Genomic DNA, 22,413 nt, shown 5'->3' on the forward strand with positions numbered 1-22,413 from the left:
CGCCTGTCGCTTCCAGAGCCGCTGGATAACTCGGCGGCCATTTTGTTGGCAATACAATCCTTATGTTCAGAGATAAGGACGAGATTGCACCTACCACCGATGGAGGAGCCGGAGCCAGGCCCGATGGAGGAGCCGGAGCCAGGCCCATCGGGAAGTCCCCCAAACAAGAGAAGACGGACCCATCCAGCCCCGCCTTTTCAGCCCTCGCGGCCTGCTCAGCCTTTGCCCACGTCACCCGTACCTGGGGATGACACGGCGGGTACAGATGACGGCAGCGACGATGGGACGGAGCTCCCATCGCCTCCATCCTGGGCCTCTCTGCCCGACGAGATTGGGTCTTTCCACGCTATGATCGCCAGGGCATCTGAGCTTTTTCATCTCTGCCCCGAAGAGAAGGAAGGTTTCCTTTATCAACGGCGCAAGGCCAAGAGGAAGACGGTCCACGCCCTGCCTCTGCTGGATGACATCTGGGACGAGGGTCTTACCCTTCTCAAGAACCAGTCTACGACGCCTGCCAAGAGGGATTGGTACAAGAAGAAGTACCAGGTCCCCGATGCAGCCCCTTTGTGCCTTAGGGCGCAACCGACCCCTGACTCGGTCGTCTCAGCAGTGGCCAAGAAAAAAGCGAGGGGCCCATCAGCCTCAACGTCAACTTCCCTGCCGGACGGCAAAGGAAAGAAGCTGGATGCAATGGGACGAGTTATCTCGTCGGCGGCAACAATGATTAAGGCGGCCAACGCCCTCGCGATCGTGGCCCGCTACGACGGAGTTATGGTACAAGATCGCCCCCCCCTGTTGGACTTCCTACCAGACAAGAGGGCTGAGGCCCTGGAGATCTTGCAGGAAGGCGAGGTGGCGTCGGACCATGCCATAACAGTGGTAACGGACATCGCAGACACCAGTTTCCTCCAGCTAGGCAACAGCGTTTGCCTCAGACGACGAGGGTGGCTCAAGGTGACGGATTTCCACCACGACGTACAAGCCAAGGTTTTGGACATGCCGTTCGACGGGAACAACCTGTTTGGGAAAACAGTGGATGAGTCCCTCCAAGCCATCAAGGCGGACACAGACCGCTAAGGCCCTAGGAGTTCTCCAGCAACGAAGGCCGTCCTTTTGGAGCCCCGGAGGCAAGCAGTGTGCCTCCAAGGGATTCGGCCGTGGCTCCTCTACGTACCACCAAGCAGCCCGCTCCTCATCGCAGGAAGCCTATAGAGGACAAGGCAAATCAGGTGGATCCCGCCGTTGTCGCCAGGGAGGGCAAGGCGTCCTCCAAGCAAGACTGAACCGACCGTGGCGTCGGGCCCCCACTGAAGCACCCCAGTGGGAGGCCGGCTGGCGAAGTTAGTCAGTGTGTGGGAGTCTCCACCGACCATTGGGTGCTGGACGCCCTGGCCCAGGGGCATGCCCTCAAATCTCTAATAAAGTGCCCCCGCATTCATCCCGTGGCCAGGAAAGAGAACCACGTCCCTCAACTGCTGTTGGAGGTAAGGGCGATGCTCAAGAAAGGTGCCATCGGGCTCGTCCCAAAGAGGCTCCGGGGCTTCGGTGTATACTCGAGTTACTTCCTCATGAAAAAGAAGACAGGAGGGTTGCGACCCATCCTAGACCTGCGACGACTGAACAAGTACATCAAGGCACAGACGTTCCGGATGGTCACCCTCCAGCACGTGCTGGGGCAGCTGGAGGAGGGCGATTTCTTGTCGTCGTTGGATTTGGAGGATGCATACTTTACAATCCCATTCTAAAAGGCCACCGGAAGTTCCTCAGGTTCGTAGTCCAATGGCGGCACTACCAGTTCAAGGCCCTCCCGTTCGGATTGAAGTCGGCACCCAGGGTTTTCACCAAGTGCCTCGCTCCAGTGGCGGCGCGGCTGCAGGGGATCCATGTCTACCCCTACCTGGATGATTGGCTCATCCGCGCAAGGACAAGGGAGCTCGCCGTCGAACACACAGCGAAGACTGTCTAGCTGCTCACGGACCTGGGGTTCTCCAACTTCCCCAAGTCCCACCTGGTCCCCTCTCAAGTCGCACTGTTTCTGGGAGCCAAGCTCGACAGAGTGGCGAGTCTGACCTCGCCATCGGTGGAAAGGACAAAGGCCATCCTAGGCAAGGTGCAGCGTCTGCTGGCCACGGACGTGGCCAGGATGAGGTCCATCAAGTCCCTCCTCGGGATGATGTCCTCTTGCATATATCTCATGCGCCTGTGCAGGCTTCGGATGCGCCCTCTACAGGAGTTCCTCGACGCCCGCTGGATTCAAGCGACGGGCAGCTTCGAGGACAGGATCCCTCAACGAACCTTCCGACGAACGATCCGGTGGTGGGGCACCCGCGCTTATCTAGCGGCGGGGACAGACTTTCAGACCCCGGGCCACCAGGTGACGGTGACGACGGATGCCTCCCTGGAGGGGTGGGGAGCCCACACCAGAGGTCTTCACGCGAGAGGCCTTTGGCTCCTGGAGGAGAAGCCGCTCCACATCAACATCCTGGATCTCCGGGCAGTGTTCTGGGCCCTCAGGTCCTTTCTCCCGTCCCTCAAGGGCAAGGTGGTGAGGATCTTCACCGACAACACCACCACGATGTTCTACATCCGGAAGCAGGGAGGAACTAGATCCCCGGCCCTATCCAAGGAAGCCCAGGACCTGTGGCACTGGGCCGTTGCTCAAGGGATGTTTCTGGTGCCGTTTCATCTGGCAGGGATAAAAAAACACCATCGCCGACTCACTCAGCAGAGGGCTGAGCTCGTGCCACGAGTGGGAACTACGCCAGGATCAAGTGGACCGACTCATTCAGCGATGGGGCAAACCCCAGATCGACCTGTTCGCGACGGCGACAAACTCAAAGTGCCAGAGATTTGCCAGCAGGTTTCCCCAACCGAGGAGCATGGGCGATGCTTTCTCGTTCCCCTGGGACGGCCTGTTCCTATATGCGTTTCCTCCGTTGCTGTTGCTGCTCCGACTCATCAACCAGCTCAAGAGGTCCCAGTGCAGAATGATCCTCGTCGCACCTGCGTGGCAAAGACAGATCTGGTTCCCGGACCTTCTGGAATTGTCAGCGTCCCCACCAGTCAAGCTGTTGACGGACGCAGATCTTCTCTCCAGAGAAGGAGGCGCAATTCTTCATCACGACCCGGAGTCGCTGAACTTGCAGGCCTGGCTCCTGCGGCATTAGATTTTGGAGGTACAATATCCCGGCCGACGGCAGAGGTTTTTGCGAATGCCAGGGCGTCCTCAACTCTCGAGTGCTACGTACATAAGTGGGAGAGGTTCTCTATCTGGTGCCGTACATAGAAGATTAACCCTCTGCGGATTATGGCCCCTCGAGTATTGTACCCTTTGTCGCTAGCCAAATCTGGACTATCTCATGCTTCAATCAAGATGCACCTGGCAGCGATTTCCAGATACACCAGGACTACAGGACAGTCATCCCTGTGGTCTCATCGCCTGGTGAAGGAATTTATGAAAGGACTGTTTCGACCATTCCTGCCGGTGAAGGCACCAGCCCAGGCGTGGGAGCTCAACGTGGTGCTGACCAGGCTCATGGGTCCGCCATTCGAGCCGTTGCATTTGGCCCCGTTGAAGTTTCTGTTGTGGAAAACAGCGTTCCTGGTGGCCATCACCTCGGCACAACGCGTGGGAGAGATCCAGGCGCTATCCTGCAAGCCTCCATACCTGACCTTTCAAGATACAAGGGTAGTGCTGAGGATGCACCCCTCCTTCATGCCCATGGTGCCGGTCGACTTCCATTTCAACGAGCCCTTGGTGTTACCAGTCTTTTTCCCGTCGCCTTTGTTGCCGGCCGAGAGGACTTTGCACTCGCTGGATGTGACTAGAGCGCTGAGTTCTACGTGGACCGAACAAAGTTTTTCAAAGGACATCACAGCTGTTTGTGAACTTTGGACCCGTGAACCAAGGGAAGGCTCTCTCGAAGGCTTCCATTTCCAGATGGCTCTCTGGCTGCATCATGCACTGTCATCGGTTGGCAAACCGACCGTTGCCCGGCTGCCAAAGAGCCCATTCGACCAGAGCAGCCGCTGCTTCTACGGCGTTGTCTGGTGTGCCCCTGCTGGACATCTGCAGGGCTGCTACATGGAGGTCGACGCACACCTTCACAAGATTCTACTGCGTCGACCTGGATTCCAGGGAGGAGTCCAGGGTCGGCCAAGCAGTGCTGCGCAACCTGTTCTCTTAAGGTGAGCCTGGTGAGGAGGTAAGAAATGCTTAATGTTGAGTTTTGATGTAATGCTTAATATTGAGCCTTTGCCACCTCCCGTGGTTTTGCATGTGTACTGCTATGTATTCTTATATTCATGAGCATGTGAATCCATGCCAGACCCCATGCTGGAGAAGTAACAAGTTACTTACCTGACCAGCGTGGGTCTGGCATGGATTCACATGCGAACCCTCCCTCCTACCCCTCTGCGGCTCTTCACTTGGTCATACTGCCACTTTACGTGCTACCAAAACTGAGGATGGCTGCCAGAGGCTGGGCTTAGGAAGAGGGCAGTCATTGGCTGGGGGCAGTATGACCCAGAGACCAGTGATTGGTTACTACTAAGAAAGACCGATCAGAAACGAAACTGATACTGATTTCTTTATTTACTGAGGATCCCGGCCTGACGGGGAATATTCATGAGCATGTGAATCCATGCCAGACCCACGCTGGAGAACAACACTTACAGGTAAGTAGCTTGTTCCTTTCTTTCCATTTATAAAGCCAGTTTAATCAGTCTTCATGATTTTGGGGAGGACCCTAGTTTATTAGCCAGCACCTTTTGAGTAAATGTTTGCGTCTACATTAAGGAGCGAAATCGGCCTGTATGAGGTGCAGTCTCCTGGGTCTTTTCCAGGTTTCAACAGCAGGATCGTGCTGTTTTCTTGCATGGAGGGGCTTTTGGTGCCCAACCCGTGAAAGGAGTTCAGAAGCTCTGTCGGGGTGCCCATAAGGGAGGCTCTAAAAAGTTTGTGTTTGGGAGAGAAACCATCAGCCCTGGCTTGTAACAATTTTATCAGTCTCCACTTCCTCTGTAGTGAGCGGTAGTTCTAGGGAGTTACTGTCTATTTCTGAAACCCGGAAGAGTGGATTCCTCAATATATTACTTCAGTTGAGGCAAGGATCTTGGGGTGGCTGACAGTGTCGATTGGTGATGTTGCAAGGTGTAGCTTGGCTTCCTCAGAATATTGGGTGGCTCATGGGCATCTTTTAGGCCTATAATTTGATTTCTTGCTCGGGTCTTTGCTAGCTTCTTCACCAGGAACTTATTGGCCTTATTGCCATGGGCATAATAACTTTGCTTAGTTATTATGAGCGATTGGGCTGTTTTTTCTGTATAATAGGCTTCCAGTTTGTTGCGCTCGATTCTCAGGGAACGGGCTGCCTTGGGAGACCACCTTATGCTTCATTTCCGCTGTCTTTACTTCGTTTTCCAATGATTCTTTATTTTGGGCTCTGTTTTCTGTAGGCTGCTGCTGGGGCAATTAGTTCTCCTGATAACTGCTTTCATTGCCTCCCATCTGGTGGCACCCGAGGCGGGTCCCACTAGATTCTCTTAAAAGTAGTTGTGGCTTTAGTTGGGGCTTCTCTGGTTACCATATAATTTAGAATCTGTATACTAAGAACTCCTGGAGATCTGCGCTAATTGATTTTGACAAATTTTAATTCACATTTCACATGGTGCCCTTTATCATAATACGTTTCGGCAATGTGCCTTTCTCAAAACAGGCCGTTAACTGAACGTTGACAATGTTGTTCCCACAGTCACACATTAGAAGTACGTATGTTAGCACAAATGATACATAAATGAGGATAAATGTTTTAGAAAAATAAGTATTGAATGTATAAATGCCAATCCACACAATTTTGTCAATCAAGCATTTTTAACCAAAGGTTTTTATCAAAGTAGACTGAGATTGAGGGTTGGTGTAGGGGATGAGTATGAGGGATAGAGGGAGAAAGAATAAATCGTCAAACTCACATTGGCTGTGTTGACCAGTTGTTTGAACATTCAATTGTTCATTGGGTTTTGTACTCGATACAGTATGTAAATACAAGTGTGTACATAAGGTACATTCATGGTTTTCTTACCATGGTTGTGTAGCAATTCAAATTATTCAGACTTTCCCTTATTCATGGGTTAAATCCCTACGATGGCGGAGAAAAGACAGAGGTAACTGTCTTATTACGCACCCTTGATGTCGCTCAAAGCATTCATCTATTTCATTTATTCACTAATCGTTCACTTATTTGTTCTTTCAAATTGCATGTTTGTTAGTATCAATTTGAGCTCATGCGATTTAATTTACTCATTTAGCATTACTTGGTCAATCCATTCAATTGCTCATTGGTTATTGGGACCTATGATGTATCTTTATATATTATCATTTTACTTCGCATTCCACATGCGTGCACAAAATGTTCACTGTTGGGCTCCATAACCTAACCAAAAATTAATTTAAACATGTTACGTTCATTTAGTTCTCACTTTAGTTATAGATTCTTTATAGGTTACATTCATCCTATATAGGGATCGCATTGTGCGATAGTGCTAATGATCCACTCTACAATTTGAATAACGCGAAGCGTCTTACCGTAACTGCTTTCAAAATCTTGCGTGTCCGCTGCTTCCTCACGGAAGGCTGGCGCCATGTTACATTTGTATGTTCGTCATGGTGATTGGCTAGTGTTGCACTTCCTATTCTTTGTAACAGGACCGCCATCTTGGAAGGTCGTCTGTATCTAATTAGGTAGTGACAAGTCAATATTTAAGTTTGCTTTATGGATGTGACAGATTTCTGTTTCAGCTCGTACATGTACGCTACATAAGTCATGATTGGCTTTGTATGATAACATTTATATGGTGAAAGAGCGGTTCTGATTATTCATTAGAAGTGTATCATGCACGTATATCATTAACCTTTAATCCATTCTTTTGGTACCTATTGTCTTAAACCATCATATTGGTTATAGTGGAATTATATTTTTATGCTTGATGTAACGTATATTTTTTATTTACTCACTGTTTGGAATACAGACAATATATTGTGTTGCATATATACAAACAAATTGTATGTCCCTTCTCATATTCATGGTGGCTTTAATTTTGTTATCTATTTGGCATATCACAAATAATATTATTCACTGTTGACATTTGGTGTTAAATTAAAATTTTACACATCAATCATATGTCCCTTCCCATATCCATGATCGATATCTTCTCATGTAATTACACATTCATAGGAAGGAAGCCATTTCATTTTCCGAATTTAGGCCATTGGTTGTAGTGTTTAATTGGCAAATCAGTCTTGCCTTTGCTTGTTTTAGCATTTTTTCTTGATCACCGCCTCTTCTTCCTAGGTTTACTCTTCTCAATCCTATGAATTTAATACAAGACTTGTCCATTTGGTGTTCGGTCTGCCAATGGTATGCTATTGGAAACTTGGGGTCTTTGCTTCCAATTTATTTTATTTATAAAGCGCACCTGACCCAGAGGTAATTGGGCGCTGTAAGGATAATTATATGGTTACAAAGAGCAGTCATGTTAAGACTTACGACAGTAAAATATAAATTATACAAAATAGTACATTTTTATACAGTCAGACGTTCGCGGTCATAACGAGAGTACAGGGCAACGTATGTGCAAAATGTGTAGTCTACAAAAGGTCACTAGTATTACAGCTATGGTGATTGTTTTGTTAAGTAGCCAATTGATGACATGGCTTCTGAATATGTTAAAAGCTTGAATCGTTTGAATATTCTGGGGGAGGGAGTTCCATAGCTGGGCGGCTAGTACCGGGAAGCTGGTGCCCCCCGGCTCTTTTTAAATTAAATCTAGGCACCACCAGACAAGGTCTGTTGGATGATCTAGTGGTTCTGTTCTGCACTTTACATATGAACTTGTCTGTGAGATAAGGGGGGAGCTGGGTGGTTAAGTGCTTTGTGAGTGAGGCAGATAGTTTTTAAGTTTTTTTTATTTTTTTTTTTTATTTTTTATCCTATATAGAGCCACTTGTGTTGCTTTCTGGTTTCTGATCTATGCTCTCTTTTGGGAATATTTAGTGCTACTCTGAGCGTTATTTTGAATAATCTTTAATTTATTTATGATGGCTTTATTGGCACTAAGGTAGAGACTGTTACAGTAATGCAATTTGGATTGTATGAGCGCCCTCGACAAAGTCATGGTACTAGTGGTGGAGAGAAAAGGTCTGCATGCTCTAATCAGTTTGCCAGTGTAGGCAGTGGCAGATGAGGTCATGTTAATCTGTATTGTTAGGTTAATCTGTATTGTTAGGTTAGATTGTGCATCAAGGTAAAAACCTAGAGTTTTTACATGTTTGGCTACGGGTATATTGTTCCATCAATGAGGATGCTTGTGCATCGAGGACTAAGTTTGAGCAAGTTGTTAGGTGAGCCAATTAGGAGTAACTGTCTTATCATTCAGGCAGAGGCCATGCGTGGCCATCCATGCCTGAATGATGGTGTAGACTTCGTTGATCCGTGTGACATCAATATTATAAGTTCCTGATAGGGGTAGTAGTATCTGGGTGTCATCCGCATAATTAGTGTAGGTGACACCCAGACGGTCCAATTTGTCGAATAGTGGCTTTGTAAAAATGTTGTGCAAAGTGGGCGAGACACATTCTTGGACTCCACAGGTGATGGGAATGGGATCAGCAGCTGCCGAGGGTGAGAACACGCGCATTGTTCTATTTGCAAGGAAAGATTGGATCCAGGAAACTGCAGAACTGGAGAAGTGAGCTGCTAAGTGCTCGCAGAGTATAGCATGATCCACCAAATCGAAAGCTGCTGAGCGGTACAGAAGGAGTAGGATGGCCATCTTTCCATTATCTTTTAATTCATCAATCTGGCTCTTGAGATCAACAAGGGCGGTTTCTTTGCCATGCTGAGGTCTGAAGCCAGATTGACGGGTTCCGAATAATTTGTGACTTTCAAGATAGTCTTGTATTTGCAGATGGGCAATTCTATCCAAGATCTTTAGTAAAAAGGGGACTGTCGTAATTGGTCTATAGTTGGTGGGAATAGCCGGGTCAAGAGTCGTTTCTTTAGTAGTGGTAGGACCCAAGACTGCTTCAGGTTACTTGGGACAGAGTTACTGGCGAATGCGGAATTTATGAGCTTAGTAATAAATGGTGCTAGGTCTCTAGCTGCATCCTTTATGATCTGGGCAGGGCAGCTATCCCCCTTACAATTAGATGGTTTTAGAGACGCAATGATTTTTTGGACTATTGGTATGGTAACTTTTTTAAACTTGAAGCCTGAAGTAGTATGTGAGGGAACGGTGGGTGCTGGAGTGTTAACTGTTAGTTGGGATCTTTTGTCAGCTATTTTGGTCTGAAGTCCTTTGACTTTGTTGGAAAGGGCATTTTGTATGCTGGTACACCAGGCTTTATCCTTAGTACAAGTATCTGGCATAGGATTGGGGTTTTCAAGTTCTTAGGATAATGAAAAGTTCTTTAGTACTGGAACTAGCATGGGCTATTCTGTCATTGTATGTTTCTTTTTTAGTCTGAATTATCTTATTTTTGTAGGTGGCAGAGATGGTGGCAAGGTTAGTTTTGTTTTCCGGAGTGGGTGAGGATTTCCAACGTGATTCCAATTTTTTTTTTTTTCTGTACAGAGTATTTTTAACTCTGGTGTAAACCACGAGTTAAGATGGGCTGTCGGTTTACTTTTGCGCAGTTTTAGCGGGGCAGTAGCACCAATCGCTTTGGCCATAGTCTCATTATAGGCGGTGGTCAAGTTATTAGGATCATTGGTGTCTGATAGGGCATTGAGTATAGGGACTACCAAAGGAACTAAGGCTTCTACTGTAATGTTACGTTTATTTCTTGTGAGGCATGGAGGAGCAATGGAAGGCTTGGTCTTTTCTAGGTTGTTGATTTTCACCTCCAAGGTGATGAAGTGGTGGTCAGGCCATACTACAGGGGTAGTATATAACAGGGAAGTGTTAACCCTTTTCGTGGGTAGGTTTGGAACTGATTTGGGTGTAGCCATAATCTGATAGTGCGGAGGCTAGGGAGGTTGCGTGTGGGTCGCGGGTGTCATTATACCCAAGGTTAAAGTCTCCTAGGATGATGATTTGCGCTGTAGGCTTGGTGTCAGCTGCTAAGGCTGTGATGTCTTCTTCGAAGGATCCAGTGGGTCCTGGGGGCCTGTAGATGCTATGTAGTGTCATAGTATTGTTCGGTGAGGTTTGGAACTTGACTGAGAGGAGTTCGCAAGATGATAGCACTGTGGGGATGGCAGGTCTTATGTTAAGAGTGACTTTGTAGATAATGGCTACTCCTCCGCCGTGGGTCTGTCTGCACGGAGAATGGTGTAATTATCTGGGATGCCTAGGGCAATGGAGGGGCCTGCTGCCTCGTGCAACCAAGTTTGTCATGACTAGGAAGTCTAGGTTGTTTATGATAATGTCGGCAATCTCTGATGCGTGTGCTACAAGGGACCTGACATTCAATAGAGCACCTTTGATAGGCTGTGTCCGTGAATTCTTCAATGGTGGGCTGGGGGTGATGGTATCCGTGATGTTTAGTACATCTGTGTGCGTTGACTTTTTTCGCCTAAAGTTATTATGATATGAAATGGCATTTGTAACGCGCCTATACACAGTGTTTCAAGGCACGAAAATGGGTGGAACTAGAGCGATCTAGATGAGTGCGCTTGTCAGTGTGTTCTATTACAGAGTGCTTGTTGCCTGGTAGTCTGCTGGCAAGTCTCTCATTGCGCTTGGACATGTCTGGGGGGAGGCAGATGCGACTATAAGCAGGGAGGTCAACCTATTCAGTATAGTAAGCTTAATTAAGCTTGGATATAGTTTAGGTGTTAGTAAGGGAAAGGGGGAAGTGAGGAGAGGAAAGGTGTAGGGCATGGGATGGGGTAGTGGCGTGGACAACTCGGTCTCCCTAGGCCATCATTAATCTTGATGTAGTGCCCTTTGGTGCAGGGGGGTGGCATTAAGAATTATGCAGAAGGGGAACATCATTAAGGTTAGCAGCACCTGCATACTGAAGGGGGTAGGCAATCTGGGGTAAAACTTACTAATCCTGTTTTAGGCTACGGATTTCCGTGGACTCGCTGGGCAGGAGGTGTGCGGTAGTGTTCCCCAATTCTGACTCTGCTCTCTTTGTGCTCCCAATTTATAGTTTGACATTTCCATATAGTACCATAAATTACGAATTTAGTCCTGCAGTTGATTCCCTCCTAAATCATTAGTCTTTCCTTTGGGATCTGTAGATTTATTGGTTTTCTCGTGTGCGTAGCGACACATTATGCATGTACTGCACTTCCTGAATCCACTCTGATACAGCCCTAGCCACATGGTTTCCCTTGGGTTTGGTACATTGGGTAATAATGGACTCACTTTGGTCCTTATTGTTTTTGCTCGTTTGAAAATCATCTTTATCTTTGATATTCTCGTTGAATTGTAGGATGTACCAGTGTTTCCTTAGTACCTTGTTAATGGTTGGATGATTCTTACTATATTGTGTTATAAAGCCACTTTTCGTTTGATCCAAGGAATCGTACTTGATAGTAGGTTGTAATATTTCTTCCTGGTCCAGTCATCTGCTTTAATCATTGTTGGATCCAAGAAGTTGATTTCATCATTGTCACATGTACCTGTAAATTCTATTCCATAATGATTGTTGTTAATCCTGTTGGTTAATTCTTGAAATTGGTCTTTTGTGCCTTTCCAAATAAGGAAGACCGTCTATGTAAAGAGTCCACAATATTATTCTGTCGAAATCCTGGTCTGTATTGAAGACTGCAGAAACCCAGAAACATTAGCAAATTTCAACAAAATATACACATGGTCCAGCGCAAAATGGGTGAACAAGAAAGGTGAACAAGAACTGAACAAACTTGTGTTGAATATGTCGGTGATCACACAAGACAAGGCAGTTCTTAATAAAGGACTCTCATTTGCACCCTCAATGAAATACAATCATGTGGATGTACATATTGATCTTTAAGTTTGTCTGCAAAAACGTGTTTGCGTCAAAAGTACCGGTAGATCACATCAGAACCACCCCCATACAGAGATAACCTATCGATATAAGAAATTGAGGATATTTATCTGAGATCCCTTGCAGAACTGTCCCGATTATGAAATCGGGAACTTATTACAAGAATTAAACATTAGACCGACATGCTGAAGACAAAGGAATTGAAGACCAGATCCAAATGTGTACCAAAGCTAGCAGCAGACAACGTAATTGATACTTTCTATAAGGCCGCCTCACAAGACCTGTATGACATATCAGAGAGAGGAGTCAATAGAGGAACAAAACGGTGGAAAGAATCTAAAATATGGTCAAAGACAAGCACTCAAACAACTGGCCTCCGATACTAAGATTATGATAAAGGCGGCCGATAAGGGTGGAAATAGTGTGACCATGGACAGGGAAGATTATCCAAGAATGGCTTGCAATCACCTTGAAACACCGGGAAGCTATAACATTTTGCCAGCCCACCCCAAAATTGAGATATTGGGGAATGCATTACAGGGTGGCATAGAAGAGGACTCATCACAGATGAGGAAAAAATGTATCTGACTATCAAGGTACCTATCACTCCAGCAATGTATTTCCTACCGAAGATGCATAAAACATTTGTGACAATACCTGAATGCCGTACAATTCTTAGTGGAATTGGTTGGGTAACAGAAAATATTTCGGAATACCTAGACAACATCCTAAGGCCAAGAGCAAGTCCACTAACATCATGCTTACAAACAGTTGAAGACAATTAAATGGCAAGAGCATTACATCTTGGCCACATTAGATGTAAAGGCCCTTTATACTTCAATCCAACACAAATGGGCAATTGCTACAATTGAATACACATTCAGGAAGGACTCCACTTCAGTCTACCATCAAATCAACATGATGAAGGAAATGCTTGACGATTTTAACATTTTCTTCAACACCTTATTATAAACTAAAGGGGTGGCCATGGGCACAAGGTATGCCCCAGCCCTGGCCAACATTTTTATGGGACTATTTGAGGATAAGGTGGTCTATACAGACCAGGATTTCGACAACAGAATAATTTTTGGACTTGTCACACAGACAATGGGCCTCATTACAACTCCCTCGGTATGGAAACAACGGTGGCGGTAAACCCGCCGCCACCGTTTCCATACCGGGTGATCACGACTCCTGCAGGCAGAGGCGTCAATCCCGCCAGGTCTGACCTGGCGGGTTTAACACCGCCCGCCTGCAGGCAGACGAGGAAACACCATCACGAGATGGTGCCAGTGTTTCCATGATACCCATTCCCATTGAGTCCTATTGGACTCAATGGGAATGGGGATTTACACCATTCCGCCTCCAATTCCCAGGACACTGGGGTTGTAATGCCCCGGTAATTCCGGGAATCACGGAGGCGGAATGGTAATAAGTCTGGCGGTAACCAGGCGGTTTTACCACCTCGGTTACCGCCGGACTCGTAATGAGGCCCAATGTCTTCCTTATTTGGAAAGGCACAAAAGACCAATTTCAAGAATTTACCAACCGGATCAACAACAATCATTATGGAATAGAATTTACAGGTACATGTGACAATGATCAAATCAACTTCTTGGATCTAACAATTAAAGCAGATGGTCAACAATTGGAAACCTGGACATTCAGAAAGGAAACTAAGGTTAACACTGCATGCAAGCAGTTGTTACCATAAACCAACGATTAACAACATTCCACTGGAGAATACATTTGCGCCAGATGCAACTGTCGGAAACGGAACCAATTTGATGAAGAATGCAATCTATTGAAACGATTTCATCAGAGAGGGTACTCAACAAAAAGCATAAAGGAAGCATACAAAAAAAACTAGTAAACTGGTCCAGGAAGAAACATTACAACCTACTATCAGTTATGATTCCTTGGATAAAATGAATTGGCTTTAACACAATACAGTAACAATTGAGCTATAAACAAGGTACCAATGAAACACTGGTACCTCCTAAAATTGGATGAGAATATCAAAGAATATGTAGGCGATAAGCCAAAGATTTTCAAACTAGCAAAGTGAGTCCAATAAACTAGAAAAGTGAGATCAATAATGATGGACTCACCAAAGTGAGTCCATCATTATTACCCAAAGGAAATCATGTGGCTACATATGGCTCAGAGTGGATTCAGGAAGTGCAGTGCATGCACAATGTGTTGCTACGCATACGAGAAAACCAATAAATGTACAGATGCCAACGGAAAGACAGTAATGATTAAGGAAGGTAACAACTGCAGGACTAAATTCGTAATTTATGGTATTATATGCAAATTTGAGAAGTTGGGGATATGATTGTGTTGTACATCTAATTGATTCACCCCAGGAGTTGACCACATTTGTCACAACTGTAGTGGTCCTATATATTGAATGCACTTTACAAAAATTAAACATGCTAGCTATGACTTTGGGTAGGGTCTACCATGCATGCATTGTTGTTGGGTAGAGAATTGTATAGCTATTTGTATGAATGGTGGCTGTCTGTGGACGAGTGAGTGAATGATCAATTGTATGAATTGATATGTTTTTAATGAGTAATTTTCCTGCAATGTAAACTTGTGTAAGTGTCGATTAAGTCACGATTAATTTGCATGTTGGAATGATGTATCTGGTCTAATAAAATCCTTTTTGATACTTTGCTTAAAAAAATTAAACCCCTCTGGACTAATATTTTCTGAGCAATCTGTTACATTCATACCCTAGCCCAGAGTGAAGGGTTCCCTGTCTTTTTGTGTTACATTATATGCAAATGTGACATTCTATATTGGGAGCACAAAGAGAGAACAGACAGAATTGGGGAACACTTAGTGACAATCGGAAGCCAAGACACCAAGCTTCCAATAGCATACCAGTGGCAGACCGAACACCAAATGGACAAGTCTTGTATAAAATTCATAGGATTGAAAAGAGTAAACCTAGGAAGAAGCAGTGATAGAGAACAAAATGCTAAAACAAGCAGAGGCGAGACTGATTTGCCAATTAAACACTACAGTCAGTGGCCTAAATTCAGATAATGAAATGGCTTCCTTCCTATGAATGTGTAATTACATGAGAAGACCACTATCTTGGATATGGGAAGGGACATATGATTGACGTGTAAAAATGTAATAGAACACCAAATGTCTGTATTTTAAAGGGTGAACAATATTAATATTTGTGATATGCCAAATAGATGAGCAACGAAATTATGGCCACCATGAATGAGAAGGGACCTGCAATTTGTGTATATATGTAACATAATGTATTGTCTGTATTGTCTGTATTCCGAACAGCGAGTAAATCAAAAATATAAGTTACACATCAAGCATAAAATATAATTCCACTATAACCAATACAATGGTTTAAGACACTAGGTACTGAAAGAATGGAGGAAAGGTTGAGATACGTGCATGATACACTTCTAATGGATAATCAGAACCGCTCTTTCACAACATAAATGTTAAAATCGTGCAAAGCCAATCATGACTATATGTACGAGCTGAAACAAAGCTCTCACATCCATAAAGCAAACTTAAATATTGACTTGTCACAACCTATTTAGACACACAGGACCTTCCAAGATGGAAGTCCTATTACAAAGAATAGAAAGTGCAGACTGCGAGCAGTGCGTCTGGTTACTATGGCTAGTGGCAATACTAGCCGATCACCGGCTAGTGGCAATACTAGCCGATCACCATGACGAACATGTACAAAGGTAACATCTCTCCGGCCTTCTGTGAGGAAACGGCCAACGCGCAAGATATTGAAAGCAGTTACGGTAAGACGCTTCGTGTTATTCAAACTGTAGAGTGGAACTTTAGCACTATCGCACAAAGCGATCCCTATATATGACTATTGATAGGATGAATGTAACCTAAAAGGAAAATCTATAATTGTAAAGTGAACTAAATGAATGTAACATGTTTAAATTAATTTTTGGTTAGGTTATGGAGCCCAACGGTGAGTTTTGTGACATGCACATGGAATTAGAAGTAAGATGCATCATAGGTCCCAATAACCGATCAATAGAATGGATTGAGCAAGTAATGCTAAATGAGTAAATTAAATCGGATGAGCTCAAATGGATACTAATGAACATGCAATTTGAAAGAACAAAAGGGTGCACGATTAGTGAAAAAATGAAATGGATGAACGCTTTGGGCGACATCAAGGGTGCGTAATAGACAAGTACTTCTGTCTTTTCTCCACCATCGTAGGGATTTAACCCATGATTAAGGGAAAGTCTGAATAAATTGAATTGATACACAACCATGGTAAGAAAACAACGTACCTTATGTACACACTTGTATTTACATACTGTATGGAGTACAAATCACAGTGAAATAATTGAATGTTGAAAAAAACTGGTCAACACAGCCAATGTGAGTTTGATGATTTATTCTTTCTCCCTCTCTATTCCTCATACTCCTCCCCTGCGCCAACCATCAATATGATCTACTTTGCTAAAAACCTTTGGTTGAAAATGCTTGATTGGCATTTATAGATTCATTACTTATTTTTCAAACCTCGTTATCCTGATTTTTGTATCATTCGTGCCAACATACGTACTTGCAATGTGTGACTTTCTGGGAATAACATTGTCAACGTTTAGTTAACGCTCTGAGAAAGGCACATTGCCGAAACGCGTTATAAAGGGCACCATGTGAAATGTGAATTAGTTTGTCAAAATCAATTGGCGCAGATCTCCAGGAGTTTTGTTCTTAGTATACTTATTTGGCGTTTTTTTGGGTTTGCGCTGTAACAAACCTGTGGAGAGACAACTAGTAATATATGCATATAAAAACACAAACAAATACTCGGGCTTAAGTCTTTGCAAAAAGGGAAACGGGAACGTGGAAAAGAAGTGTTGCCATCAGACCAACTTCAAGTTTAAGCCACCCAGTGATATCATTAATTTAGAATCTGGTTGCATAGGGACCACCGGGGTTTAGGCGGGGTATCAGGGTCGTGAAATCTGGCTGTGAGGATGATGGGAGCATGATCGGAAATTATGTTGGTTCCAATCGTTACCTTGTCGGTATATTGCAGGAGCTGTTCAGCAGGAGGTCAATGCGGGATGAAGTGCGGTGTACGTGTGAAATGAAAGAGTAGTCCCTTGCTTCCGGGTGTAAAACCCTCCATGGGTCCACCACTCAGAGACTTAAAGTGAAGCACCCCCCAGGCAATTGTGAGGTCTCAGAGCTGGTTGGTGGGATTTATTGATCTGGGGGTTCGGGACCCAATTAGTCTCCACCCATCACCTGGCCTTCCAGGAAGGAGTAACTTGGATTCCAAGTCTAGTAGGAAGGCTTCTCGTCTCTCATTGGGAGCATATAGATGGAGACCAGGGAGATAGTTAAACAGCTTACCTTTTTAATGCCCACAGATCTCCCCTTGGGGATCTTTGATTACCTCCAGCTCTGTAAATGTCATGCCTCTCACCAATAGAATTGCTGTGCCCCCTTTTGGAGTAGTTGGATGCCAGTTATTGGGCCTCATTACGACCCAGGCGGTAAGTTACCGCCTGGGCCGTGACTTTACCACCATGGCGTAAACTACGTTTACGCCATGGTGGTTGGCGGACTTACCGCCCCATTCCGACCTTGGCGGGGCGGTAAGTCCCCAATCCCCATTTACCCTTCCCCATTCCCATTTTTGCCCTATAGGGCATAATGGGAGTGGGGAAGGCGTTAATTACGCCACCGTAAATTACGCTGGCGTAATTAACTCCATGGTCCCTTAGCGCCATGGATTTTAACACCTGCTAAAAGCAGGTGTTAAAAGCACCATGGCGCTAGGGGACCTCGTAATTGGCGGTAAGGGGTCGGCGCAGCTAACGCTGGCGTAAACCCCTTACCGCCAGGGTCGTAATGAGGCCCATTGTCTCGGGAAGGCTCTGCAGATGGGGGAAATCTGCTTCAATCAGATGGGTTTCTTGCAGAAAGGTTATTCAGTTGTCCAAATACCACAGGCGTCTAGAGTACTGATTGCGCTTGTTGGGAAGAGTTCAGGCCTTGTATATTAAGAGTTACAAAGTGAAGTTTTTGTTGGGGAGGTTTCTCGAGGTTGTCATTGCCAGAGGATGGGAATGAATCTGGTTCTGGTGAGTTTCAGTCGCCATTAAATGTCGTGATTTTCACCATTTTTCTAGCAGCCGGGATTTTAACTGTTTTAAAAACGAAAACTTAAACAGTGAAACAAGGAAACTGGGCCTATAGGCCGTTGGACCAGCGAGTAAGAGCATACTCTAGGCTGGCGTATGTCATGTAGCATCCGAGGACAACCGAGCTCATGGAGAGTCGAGGTGAGCTCGTTCAGGAATGTGGTGAAGGGTTATATTGGGGGGGCCCCGTTGGAGGTGGTTATGTCTGCTGCGGGGGGTGCCCTGGTTTCGCTCCCTTTGCCACTTTTGCATAGGTGTTTAGTCAGGGTTTAGGGGCTGCTCCCATTTCCCCCTCCGGGGCGAGGCAGTTGTGAGGTCTTCCTCTGGAGTAGAGGGTCCTCCTGACAGTATGCCCTCAGCTTCTTCCAAGGAGTGAATGGTATGCGTCTGGCCCTTGAATGGGAGGGTGGCCAGGAACAGCCAGCGATATATTCCTGGCCTGGAGGAGGGAAGTTGGAGGCTTGAGGGGTCTTGGCCTTTGCACCGTTGCTGTTGCCAAGTCTTGGTAGATTTGTATTGGTGTCCATTGGTAGTTTAAGTCGCTCAGTATCCATCTCGCCGTCTTGATTTCCTGTTTTGTGGGGAAGAAGTGGATTTGGGTGATTACATCTGGTCGGTCTTTTGAGGGGCACCCCTACAGGTACATAGCCTGTAAGTGTGATCCAATAGTAGCATTGCTTTGTTGCAATCTGGGAGCAGGGTCTGGAGGATGTCCCCCACATAGTTTTGTAGGGCTTGGTCCGAGATTGTGGCCGGTATTCCTCTCCTCATTGTTGCTCCGGGCCCTGTTTTCGATGTTCTCTTGCTTGAGGATTATGCTTTCATTTTTCTCTTCCAGGGTCTGCACTTTCCTACGCAGGTCCGTCAGCTGCGCTGTATGCTCTAGAGCCTGGTCCTCCGACTCGCCAACCTTATGTTGCAGATCTTACTCCAAACTGTCCAGGTGCTCCACCTTAGAGGAAATTTCTGCCATACAATTCTGGAATACCACCTTTATATCTGACGAGGGATTGGATGTCCTCTTTTGTGGCCCAATGCACTGTCGGTCTCAGGCGAGCGAGACTGAGGTAGTGCAGTCTGTTTTCTTCCCCTTGTCTTGTGGTTGTAAGAGTGTGGTTGTGGTTGTAAGAGGGTGGTTGTATCTGCCGACTTGTGGGGTTTTGAGTGCTTGGACATCGTGGGAGAATGGAAGGAGCCCCCTCGCCAGAGTGGTCCGCTTGGGCCAGATGGTCCAGTGGGCTCTGGATCTGTAAGTACCGTCTGTGACTTTAGTTGTAGAGCGTTCAATCTTCCTCCTCTAGTATACTGGTCTCTTGTGTCCTGCTGCGTGGGAGAGGATTCCTCTGAAGTGTGGGTAATCGGCTTGGGAGGTGGGAAGTGAGGTTTCTTCTAGCCCAATTGCTTGTTGAGCCCCCGTTCTATGTTTTTATTATCTTGGGCTAGCAGCTTCTCCCCATGCCTCTGTGATTGCTTTCTGCTGGCTTTTGGGAGAGGGGTTGGGGGGGGGGGGGGGGAGGAGGAGCGGGGCAGCCACCAACTTAGATTTTGTGGCAGGGGTGGAGTTAACTTTCTTCCGCAACTCAGGTGGGGGAGTTGCTGTGATTATGACAGCACAGAGCTCCTCTTGGCTCCCCGGCTCCGGCAGACTGAGCTCGGAGTGCCACAGGCTTGCCTCCAATCATGCTCTGCACCCGCTTACCGTGCAATTCCGGCCCCGAAGGGGGAGGGGGGGAGGGCTGCGGCCTCCAACCAGACCTTATCACGCCTTTGGTTCCATAGCTGTGGCGCCATGCGATAAGAGCGGGCGGGATATCAGTCCCCACACTGTCCGCACTAGCTATCTTGGGGGTTGTTGTCGGCTCCAGCTCTCATATGTTGTCCTGGGGTCTGCTGGCCTTGTTTTTCCACACAACTTTCGCCACTTCTTCCTTGGGCATTCCGCTGTTGGTTTTCTTCATTAGGGGATTCCACTCGACTCCATAACGCCCAAGCTTTGTTGCGCTCTTGGATCCTACACGGAGGCTCTTAGTGAAGTGACGGCATTGCTGGTGCTTCAAGCCACACCCCACCTGCCAACCTACGGGAATTCATTTTGATGTGTCTCCTCCTAAATTGGGCTTGCAGCCCTGAAAGTAGTCTGACTGCAAGGTTACTCTGGTTAACATGTGTGTCCGGTGTGCTTGGGGAAGGACCACAACAAAGTGACAGTAATGCCGCACCATGCAGCTTAATATGTTAGGAGCGTGAAACTAACTACTTATTAGTAAAATCCATACTAAAATCTATGGCAGCTCACAGACCTTTAGGTCTGAGCCTGAGGGATCAGCGCCACACCACTTATTTTGGCTTGAATAAGAAAAGCTATCTCCATTCCAGGAGACCTTTCTGGGTTATAAGCACATGTAAAAAAGAAGAGTGGGGACAGGCGGGGGGTCTTTCTGCTCTGCCATGTTAAGGGACTTGGAACAGCCCCTCACCATACCCTTCAGTCACCTGTGCTGTGGTCTCTGAGGCTTCCTCAAAACATAGCTCCAGACGCCCAAAATCCTGTGATATGTGGTTTCCATGGCCGATTGTTCCAACCAGTGGTGTGGAGAAGAAGAAAAAGTAGTTTTTTTTTCATGGTTCTGTTTGAGCAGGCATGCTTACAGATGTTTCTTCGTAATTTGTGACCTAATGTATGTGATGTCCTTTTTTTGTTTTGTATGTCCTAATGTGTATAGGTACTGCGGTGCCTTATATCTTTAATGCCACTGGGTGACCATTTTGTGCATTGTCCTTTAGTCAACCCATCCCACTTAGTGCCCCCTACCTCAGGCCATCTCTAAACAGAAGTATGTGCAGTGTTATGTTAACATTGGATGTGGGGCTGCTCTCATTCTTTATGTAGGCTGGGGACCTGTAGGACTCAGATTTCCTTTTTAAACATTTATTTTACCAACCTCGTGTGCTATATTATGTGTGCGCTGAAGAGATCTGATCTGCATTTAACCATTTTGATCTCGTCCACCTTGTATGGTCTTGGGATTAGTTATGGGCATATTCTATAGTCTGCATAGCTTGGTTATTCGCAGTCCAGTTCATGGAGTCTGTAAGCATGCCCTTGGATTAAAATGAGTCCTTGTACTGTATGAACACATGCAGTTCTAAAATCTTCATGTGCATTACAGGCTTCCACGCACTTCACGGTACGATCATTGAAGGAGAATGTGGTTGAGCTGCGATGTACACCAGAAACACCATTGTGTGATTTTCTTGATTTTGTGTGACACACCCTTTGTATCACTATGGCACAACGTTTAATAGTTCTGTTTTTTTTTTTTAGATCTTTGATGTACAGTGAAGCAAACAGACGAGAGACATTCACCTCATGGCCTCATGTGGGGTATCGGTGGGCTCAGCCAGATCCAATGGCTCAAGCAGGATTCTATCACCAGGTAAATTATTTCAAATGCAATCTTGCAAGACTGGGTGTAAATGCCCACTAGCCGATTTGAGTGATCAAATGATTTGAGGAATTACATTGTTTCTTCCCCTAAAACATGAATGATTTGTATCCAGACTACACCACTATTGAGATCTTTATTTATGAAATTGTTCCACTCACATACATGCGTTTGAGCTCCTTGAGCATTAACCAACATTTTCTACAACTCCAGTAACTTTTTATTTGTAAGGAAGATGATCTGTAACACAACTCCTCCCTGCTTTGTGGGCTGTGTATTACCTGTAACCATGTATCCTTGTAGCTAAGAAAAAGCGCCGAGATACCCTTGGGTGTGGTGCGCTATACAAGTAAATAAACTAAACACAGGCCACAAAAGAATTCAGTTTGTCTTGCACCACTTTCCTACTCTCTGCTCTATTTATTCATCAACGCTCTTCATTAGGACTAAATAAAATGATGTCATAGATACAGCATTGAGCGATCCTGCACAATTTTCATTCATGTTGAATCTTCGTGCCATCACATAAATGGTATAATCAAGGCTTTTTTGAATAATGGGGGAAATAATTACATCCTTTTGGAATTAAACTAACCTCTGTCGTATAAATTAATTTGGGAGTATGATTAATTGTACTCCAGAGATATTCAACTAGATGGCCGGTCTAGTGGATAGATCTGGCAAGTCTCAAGTGGGTAAATGCTGTTACTTCCACTTCTCTAGTAATATATAAAATACATTAAAACTGGCATTGAGGAAATAAATTCTGACTTACCTTTGGCAATTGCTGAATAAAGGCCTTCAA

At 45.7% G+C, this 22,413-nt stretch overlaps 1 protein-coding gene across 5 annotated transcripts in view; it reads left to right on the forward strand.

The window, feature by feature from the left end:
- Positions 1 to 22,413, forward strand: part of BIRC6 (baculoviral IAP repeat containing 6) — a 3,097,233-nt gene that overhangs the window by 97,236 nt on the left and 2,977,584 nt on the right. For all 5 annotated transcript variants that reach the window (XR_011268132.1, XM_069607902.1, XM_069607904.1 and 2 more), the window contains exon 5: positions 21,488 to 21,599. Coding sequence is in view for 4 of the 5 variants with exons in the window: in XM_069607902.1 (XP_069464003.1) it covers positions 21,488 to 21,599 (112 nt within the window). In the remaining variant the exon portion in view is untranslated. The remainder of the gene's footprint in view (positions 1 to 21,487; positions 21,600 to 22,413) is intronic.

The sequence above is a fragment of the Ambystoma mexicanum genome, chromosome 4q, assembly GCF_040938575.1.
Source record: "Ambystoma mexicanum isolate Mex_15411 chromosome 4q, UKY_AmexF1_1, whole genome shotgun sequence".
NCBI classification, from domain to species: domain Eukaryota; kingdom Metazoa; phylum Chordata; class Amphibia; order Caudata; family Ambystomatidae; genus Ambystoma; species Ambystoma mexicanum.